We start from the raw sequence: 9,371 nt of genomic DNA, 5'->3' as shown, positions 1-9,371 counted from the left end.
GCCGCGCAAGTGTTTATAGAAAAAACAATGCAGAGTGGCAAACCCACCTTCGCTATCACTGACGAATACGTCTTTAAGCAGTACAGAGCGTTTGCCGTTCCACGCGGCTCGCCATATTTGCCATCCATCAACAAACTTCTATCCCGAATGTACGAAGCTGGGATTACAACCAAGTTGATCAAGAATCAAGACATCATACAAACAAAAACCTCAGGACAGTCGAAGGATACCGACGACACTGACCAGTCTGTTCTATCTCGGAACGGCCTGCAGCGAACGATGTCAATTTTCATATGCGGTTGCTGTCTGTCAACTATTACGTTCTTTCTTGAACTCGTCGTACATTGCGTTTACAAATAATCGAATTCATTTTCATCAATCAATTCGAGATATAACCGAGTGTGATTTAAAGTTTTCGTATCTACTTGGATTCGTGTGGAAGCCAGTATCTTCACGTCATAGGTGAGCGATCCCCTGCGCTAGATAACGTAAAAATAAAACTAAGCCGTCGTGCTGAAAAAATGAGTGGGTCTCACGAGGCCAATGTAGCATACACTAAATCGCTGAACTTTTCCAATTTTCTCCTCGATTTGCAGATTTTCCATCAACGCTCCATGCTTCTTACCCTCCGTTTTAACCCCGTGTGTACATTCGCGTGGCGAAGTAACTTTAACTAATTGTGTGTGATTTATGTAGATGAATCATGTTGATGTATCGTTCTCCAGAATAAATGCTTTGGTGAGAATTATGGCCACGACTACTTGGTTACAGATCGTCCGATTGAAGGAATGTCATTTCGTAATCTGTAAGCATGCAATTTGCTAAAATACACTGGTCTTGCCAGGTTATAAGCTTAATTAATCAATTGCAGGGAAAATCAGCGAAAACTGACCCCAATTTTTTTACCCCAAGTAAATCAGTCTTACGAGGGTTTTAGGACTGTGGCCAATTGGCCGCATCGAATCACGACGACGAAGCTACAACATCGATCGGCTCTTTACAGGAAGTGAGCTACCCTACGGAGGCTCGCTGGAGATTAACGCAAATCTAAGCCAGGCCGGTACTTTAAGCCTTAGTTACTTCTCCCGCCCGCTAAACAATGAGGGTGCTAATGGGATTCCGTCATCTGAAGGGAATCCCCCTTTTATCCAGGAGCTGGGAGCCGGGATGACCGGACACCAATTGCCACAAGGTCAGTGAAGCAAGCTCAATTGCTCTGTTGATTATCGTTGGAACGAAAAGAATCTGCTTGTTCGGAAGTAATGTACCGCTGTTTTCGTTTTCCATTTCCAAGAACAATTCAAATGAAACATCATTTACAGCTGTATTACATACGTCTTGTAACGCTTAACACGCGTCTCTCTCCTACATTCTGATAAACTTTCTATACACCGTACTTCGGCTGTTACTTGTCGGTTGGCAAAACGCATCCCTAAATCTTCGTTACGAAATTAACCCGTCAGGATGATGACACCTGGTACAATGCTGCACCGAGCAAAGTGCAACTCAGGGATTTGCAGCTAATTTGAACTCAACTAACGTCACCGCAGAGGTTATGTAAAGAACACGCTAATCGTTGCCCTGCATCCACCGCATCGGTATTGAGACTCGAAGGATTGCTGATCAAGCGCTGCAACGATTTATCCTGCATATTCTAGGGTATCGAGCAGTTTCGCAAAATATCGCGCATCGCGCGTAGCCTGCTTTCTTCAGCTATCTGCCAAATCGTCTTCTTAATGGTAGATATTTCGACGGTACAACAATTCGTAGAGGAAGTACGAAATACATCGTTGAGATGATAAATATATACACGGATCTCTTTTTCAAAAGTATGAAAACTTCCTCGCAATGGGCAACATTATCGTGCACGGGTATATTGCTATCTCAAATAACACTTACAGTTCAGTAACGGATATGTTTACGGAAAAGCCTGAAATGTTAACTTTTCAATGCCTCTGATAATATTAAGTCGGCGTTGAATAATGCGTGACGTAAAATTCCCCGGCAGTAATAGCGCAACGACTGAGAAGTCTGCGAGGCTAGTAGCGCGCACCATTGGATTTAAAATACCGTTCAACCTACCGGTCTCACCCCACCGGTGAAAATATAGAGAAAGTCAAAAAAAAAAGAAAAAAAAGAAGGCAAAGCAACCGTACGAGGGGCACACTGACGCACCCAATAACGCCCAGACGGCGATTGACGTGCGTTAAAATCCCCCTCCAGTGACTTATGCGATCGAATTCCACTCGATATAACGCACGCATGTCGCCAAACCCTTAAAGCACCCCTGCATCGACTTACATGATGTACACGAAGCGGGAATCACCCTGGAGGCAATCTTAAAAAGTATGCCATTAAGCGATGGCCAGACTCTTGCAGGGGAGGGTGCCTTTATGAGATTTTATTTAAACGCGGCGAAGCGACGTACGTGCGGCTTTGCCAACTTGGTACCGCTTCTTCAGAATGACAAATGGCAGGGTTATATTTGATATTGTTTCGTTCCACTATAGCTGCAGTTGCACAGGCTCTGCGGGTCATCCCCTCGGCGAAACCCGCGCTATTTTCATTCGCCATGAAATTTAGCCGCCCGATATAAATCGTCCGTACACGGAATATATCCTGGGTCGTAATCCACTGCACTGAATCTCATCCCACCAAGCCATACATAGCAGTTTGTGTCAGATTGACCCTTTTTCTATACTCTTCGAGCAAACACAACTCATAAACTTTTAATTTCTACAAACAAAATGAAATGAAACAAAAAATAATTATTCTACCCTTCTCAGACGTTATAAGAATTGCTGTACAAATAACGAACGAGTGAATGAATCAGCCTGTCTCAAGTAGGTATTTAATGAAATAAACGAAAGTCCGCAAAAAAACTCACGGCGTCTACGCCGACACATCGTCTGTTACTGCAAATTCGTCCCATCGTGTTTTCTCACTTTTAAGAGTTAACTGTTGGAAGCGAGGTCAATTGTCTGAAAATTCACCTTGCCCTCCTTCTCCTTCTTCCACCCTCTCGTGGCTCGTCATGAAATTGGCGGACGGTGCTGAGCTCGAAGGGTGAGAAACGGGTGGAGGAAAAAGGAAAAATGCATACAACCATCGCGTGTTGGGATGCAGGGGCGTGTTGTAATTTGTTCGCGTTAGACCGGGTGGAAGACTGCGGCTCTGCGGAACTAGGGCAGGCCAACGGTTTTAATGAAAAACTGCGCCCTTTCAATGAGCGTGAACTCGTATGCGCGCGCCGAAAAGCTAGGGTATTATTGGCGCGGTCGTTTGCTGAAACATTTGCGCACTGTACTCAATAATTAGAATCCCGTGGAGCGGACGAATACACGCAAAGCATGCTGGTTAACCCGCTGCATGATTGTTGATTTTTTTAGTCCGTTAGAAAAATAGAAGCGAGAAGCTGTACTAAAAGAGCAGAGTCGTGATTTATCATGCAAAGCTTTGCTGTATGAGCAATACGACGTTGACGTAAATTCGAAAATCGATGTTTACATAACGTCAAATCGGGGCTGAAGTAAGCAGATACATAATAAATATACCTGATGATAAAATGGACCATTTAACGTACGGACAGTGGCCAAAGTAGGAATAACAATTCGCATGATCAAAATTGTGCATCAGTTTTTCCAATCACGTATCATTCCGAGGCAATCAAAAATAAACGCAGTTTTCAAAAGCTCATTTAGATGATTTCAAATCCGTGTCACGAGCGTTCTAATTTTTTTCTAGACTAGAATTTCGATCTGAGAATCGTTTAACGGCGTAGACGGGCTAGGATAATCCCTCCTTTTGGTAAAATTACCATGAAATATTTCAGCGGCCTTGCCTACCCGTCAAATATTGACTATCTTAAGCATCGTCTTAGTTTTTGCAACGCGATAAAAGCTCCGTGCCGTTCATTTAGCATTTTTTACAGTCAGTTTATAGACATTTTCGTGGGAATGCGTTAATACAGGGGATTACTAAATCTGCTATACTCATTCTTTCTGAACCCACCCTAGTATGATTGATTGCATGGATTTTGTAAATCGGTGCAGACCGAACCTTTCGTCTAGACAAAATTCTTTGAAGGCAATTCTCGTGATAAGTTGCTCGTAAGGTATTGTTAAGTATTATCAGTAATAAGTACGTATTTAGAGCAACACAAACCCAATGGAAGCTTATCCTCGTACAGTCCGAGGAAATAGAAATAGTAAATCAATGTAATAATGACGATAAAAATCAATATTCTCTCCCGTGTTTCATTGCTCTGAATCGATTTGCAACCCGAATTCCGAGTGCCTGATTAGCGATTGGTTTTCACAACAACCCGTAAACTGTTAAATTCCCTTTAATATTTCATTTGTGAAAATGAGTTGTTTCTTAACCAGTAAAGAAAATTTATGGTACTTTCACCACTTCCCCTTGCGTAGAAAATCCTAGATTTGTTACCGAAAGCTGCTTGAAATCGCGAGCACGTCCGCAAGAGACTCAGTATACGACTCGGATAGTTCATTATGTTTAATAACATTTCGAATTTCGGCTTCCAATCTAATATCAAGGCATTCCGCTGAACATAGTTTGCTAGAGATCTGTAGAGGTCGTAGCTGTTTAATATCCTACAGGAAGAAGGGGAGCAGGAAGGATAGCCGGTAGAGGCAAAAAGGAGCAAATTCACATTCATACGAAATAGCATTTGCGTCTTGGATGCATATTTAAGAGAGTATTAGATGCACTCTCTCGGCTCTAGCCTGTCTTTATAGCTTTGGCGTATGTGAAGACGCCGGCGTTGCTTAAGGATACTCCAGCATCTCTTCGCCCGCCGTCCCGTCAGGTGAGTGATACTAAAAGTTTCAAAACTACGAACCATTTAAATAATGTCGACGAAATCCGCTGTTAGCCGTGCACCTCGACAGTGAATGAGAACCAAAGTGCATCAGCGGTAACAAGTCTTCATCAGATTCATCTCCGGCCATCTTTTTTAGTCCAAGATCTGCACCGGTAGAAGGATCGAAAACATCGGACGTTCAAGAACTGCGAAAATCGACTAAATCCGCAGAATATCGTGAACATCGTCAAAACTATGAGTCTTTGATGGCACAGGAATTAGAAAAAAAAGAAAAAAAAACTCTGCCGTTTCAGCGAGAGTTCATAAATATTTAAACGAATATCGGGCAATACTCGGGGAATATTCTCGTTCTGTAAAATGGCGCAAGGTGAGTGATTCTGGTGTTTTCTCGGATACCAAGACCGTTAATTCCGGTTAAAAAGTAATCGTGAACTGATTTTCAACCGGTGGTCAAACCACTTTTCTCGCAGAAAGTGTCCGTCGCTTTTTTTTCGCGCTTGAACGAATATGGGCATTCAGGTACGGACTGATTCGATTCCGCATTCAATGTCGCGACAGTGAACGACTTGGAGAACAGCGAACTCTCTCAGCCCGTTGAAAATTAATTAACGTTACGCCAAGAGGCGGAATTGCAACCTGCCACGTGCGGCACGATGAACAACGTGAGAAACCACCTCCCCCGTTTCGCCAGTAACAACAACAAGCGGCGTTTCATGAAATAGTTGAAAGCACCACACCTTGGCGTGTCATAATGTACTGTGTTTCAACGGATTGTGTATAATTTTCGGTTGGTGAGCAGCTTAACCTGCAGAAAATATATACGGAGGCAAAATAATTTCTACAATTATTACATTTCCGAATTTCAGATAAGTACCTTTTCGGCGTTGGCTAAATTTTTAATCGCGAATTTCACCTTCTGGCTGTACGGGATTCATACGTGCGTGATAAAATTTGGTGTCATCGACAGATTCGCACGCTTCATATGCCGCGTAAATTGGGTATAATTTTCGTACAAAATTCAATTAACCTTTAATTGCTATCGCGACCGCGTTTATTTGTTATTCATTTGTAGAATCGATAATTGATCATTTGCCTGTAGAATATTTTTTCAATCGAATATTGTAACAAGTGCCGTAATATTTAGTTTGTTTAAATTGTTCGATAATTATTTTACTCTTTCAAATATTAGTAAAATTTCAATTCTCACATTACATTTGAATCATGACATGACGATTGATTGATTTGAACGCTTCTTTTCTGTTGTTTCTACAATTCGAAAAAAAACATACAAATAACAGCTGGTACAGCGTACCTACCTGCGTTTACCCTCATGTCAATCGTAAAACAATTTGCGTAAGCAATCGGAGATTCGGGTTTGTCCGACGTTCCTACAAATCAACTCTGCACGTGTATACTCCGTTTAAACGATATAACCGCTGACTCGAAAAGGAATCAATTCGTGCGTGTAAACGGCCGCAAATAACGGTTCTGTCAGGTTCACGTTCAATCCAGAACATCCATTAACGCTGGAGGCTCTCCCGTGTAATTAAATAACATTACTGTCGAGAAAGGAAGTTATAACGGTGCTTGACAGTCCATCCTGTAATTCTACAATGAAATAGTCTCAGTTTAAGTAGATCAGTAAACCTTGTCGCCGTACGTTTAGTACCGAGAATCCGAGAGTTATCAGATCTTATACATCGAAATGATGTGACACAGAAAATCCAATGCAATCGACAGAAGAACGAAAGTGTTTCACCTTCTCGTTAACAAATAATTTATTTCGTGCAATTCAAATAGCAACATCCGATTCCTTATCGTAATCAACTACTTACAGACCAATCCATTTAATCGCAATCCGCGACGATAAATTCATTCAAACTTTTGGAAATAAGAAATTCGTGACAGACAAGCGGATGGCAAATACAAAATGAGAACATGATCCCAGCTCGTTTCGCAAGCTCGGTAAAAATTAGGAAGATATATCCATCATTCGACCGGAACGAGATACTTTTAAATAGACGACATTGGTAACTCCAAATTCTGCACTCGGAAGCGTACCGAAAGGAAAGAAACCGCTGCGAGACTACTTTTCTAACGGGGTCTGTCTGCACAATTGCTCTATACGCTCGTCCCACCAGTTTAAATCGACGGATCTGGTTCTGGTCTTGGATAAGGTGAACTATAACGTATTGACTAGATAAGAGAGCGACAAACGTGTCTGCGGATCACTTCCGCATCCGCATTTCTTGATACTCCCTATAGAAACGAAGCGGCGCGTTCTCCTTCAGGATCGCGGTTGAGCGAACGCGTTAACAACGCAACTCATTCACAGCCTCTTGGCCGAGTTTGTTGACGCGTAGCGCGTCGTGTTTCTTAATACTCTGCCATGTTTCCTCACAGAATTTTCATACTTGTGTTTGTGATTTTTCGTGGACTGTGCGCCGAAGAAAACGGTAGGAATATTTGTCAGTAAATCAATCGCTCCAATTTTGATATTTTCCCTGCATAAACAGTGATTCGGAAGCTGGTTATATCCTATGAAATACACGCTGTAGGTTCATCGTGTTTAACTTGATCATTTTTACCGGCGATAATTCACTCACAAATATTGCTGTGTTTTAAATAATCTGTGCGAACTTTTACTCGCGTCAAGTGATCTCTGCGACATAAAACGCGTACAAGTATAATTATATCCGCGAAACTATAAGACCGAGATAGGCAATAAAAACACAGTTGGAATTTTATGGTTATACGAAGGTCAAAGATTTACAGGATTGTAAATGTTGCTCTTGAAAATGTGGTCTCTGGACCGCCGGGAGAAAACTCGCCGAGCAATTTAACAAATTGCCTTTTTATCGCTCGAATGCCATGTCATTGAGGATCTTATTAAAAATTGAACTCACAGGTAACCCGTGCCAGTCTTAATGTTTAAACGTTTCGGTTCGGGTCTCGCTCTCAGAGAGTAAATCGATTTAGGCGAATTCTTCAATCGTTTAGAATGCCAAATCACATAGTCGTTACAGCTGAACTAACATTCAAGTAATCCAAGTTGCGCCCATTAACTTCATCCAAACTGTCGACAAGACTGATAACTTTTGCAGCTGTAACTCCAATCAACATTTTATACTTTATATTTTTTTTTTGTTTCCTATTTCTCGCCCGGCAGCGTCGACTACGGTCTTCGAGCTCTCACTGCTGGCGGAAAGGCCGACGAGGATAGTCGGCGGGATGAACGCGAAGAAAGGTCTTCACCCGTGGCAGGTCTCCATCCACTGGGGCGACCCGATTCGGGGGTTGGAGCAGCGCCACGTGTGCGGAGGCAGCCTTCTGACGGCGGGATGGGTGCTCACAGCCGCGCACTGCAAGACCCTGTCCCCTCGGCATCCCACGGGACGGTTTCTTGTCCTCGCCGGAAAGTATAAGCTCGGAACAACCGAGGAAACGGAGCAGAGCTGCCTCGTCACGAGGAGCTTCATTTATCCAGGTTACTCGGGGTAAAAAGATGTGACGAGAGCCATACGCGTTGAAAAACTCCTGCCCACTTCCAAGGTGAGAACTTGAGAAGAGTCACTCCACCGCGTTGTTCGGTTTCAGCACCGTCGCGCCGTACGACATCGCGCTTATGAAACTGGAAAAACCCTTCGAGCTGAACCCCTTCGTCGCAACGGTGAGCCTTCCCTATCCGGAGTCCATTCCTCGGGGTAACGCGATGCTGACGGGATGGGGCAGCATCGGTCGCGGCAGAGACCTAAACAAACCGACGACTCTGCAGGAGGCTGTTCTCCCCATTCTAAACTACGAGATTTGCAAACGCGCCTTGGACAAGGCTCTGCGTCACGAGGGTCGAAACCCTTTACATCCCACAAACATCTGCACCGGTCCTCTCGACGGTACAAAGTCCGCTTGTAAGGTTAGTATTTCACCAATACAAACGCTTAGAATGAAACTGTGTCAGCACGCATGGCCTGGTTGAAACAAAGGCTTTTCACGTGCTTTCGCGGCAGATTAAACAAGCGACGGACCAAATTTTCAATCCGGTGATTGTTCCCTCTTCCAGGGAGACTCGGGGGGTCCTTTGGTGGTGGTCAACGCCTTCGGCCAAGCGGAGATCGTGGGTGTCGTATCCTGGGGACTCTTTCCTTGCGGAGGTCGGAACGCGCCTTCGGTCTACACGCGAGTGTCGGCTTACGTTCCATGGATTCACAAAATCATGCTAAACCATTAAACACCCCAGTAAATAATAAAATCTCTTTTGTTACCGAGCGGGGTTTCGAGTCTTATTTTCTTACGTACGAAACTAGTTACAGCCTCGTTATAAGTCGCGTAACCCAAGACGGAGTTAAAGGCGAAGGCTTCCAAGTATCAAAAGTAAAAGTCGTACCGCGCAGACTTTCTTAATTTGGTGACTTGGCAAAAATTCGGTTCCCGTATCGAATTACTTTCGAGAACAAAAAAGGATAACGAGTATTACACTGCAGAAGCATCAGCTGTGCAATATTTTCTCCCCGTGCAATTCTTTGTCAGT

At 43.4% G+C, this 9,371-nt stretch overlaps 1 protein-coding gene across 1 annotated transcript; it reads left to right on the top strand.

The window, feature by feature from the left end:
* Positions 1-760: 760 nt before the first annotated feature.
* LOC124179544 (venom peptide isomerase heavy chain-like) lies at positions 761-9,071 on the top strand. The gene is made up of 5 exons (XM_046564062.1): positions 761-805; positions 913-1,192; positions 8,013-8,340; positions 8,441-8,756; positions 8,904-9,071. Exons 2-5 carry the CDS (start codon positions 1,168-1,170, stop codon positions 9,069-9,071), a joined length of 837 nt encoding a protein of 278 aa, XP_046420018.1. The 5' UTR covers positions 761-805; positions 913-1,167.
* The last annotated feature ends 300 nt before the right edge of the window (positions 9,072-9,371 follow it).

This window comes from Neodiprion fabricii, chromosome 4 (assembly GCF_021155785.1).
Source record: "Neodiprion fabricii isolate iyNeoFabr1 chromosome 4, iyNeoFabr1.1, whole genome shotgun sequence".
Lineage (NCBI taxonomy): Eukaryota > Metazoa > Arthropoda > Insecta > Hymenoptera > Diprionidae > Neodiprion > Neodiprion fabricii.
Note: the sequence above shows the minus strand (reverse complement) of the source record. Positions and strands in the feature narration are given on the sequence as shown.

Excerpts from the sequence above, each read along its gene's own strand:
- LOC124179544 (XM_046564062.1), top strand. The coding sequence starts at position 1,168 with ATGACCGGACACCAATTGCCACAAG. Across the intron at positions 1,193-8,012 it reads CGGACACCAATTGCCACAAG|CGTCGACTACGGTCTTCGAG; the intron begins GTCAGTGAAGCA and ends CTCGCCCGGCAG. Across the intron at positions 8,341-8,440 it reads ATTTATCCAGGTTACTCGGG|CACCGTCGCGCCGTACGACA; the intron begins GTAAAAAGATGT and ends GTTCGGTTTCAG.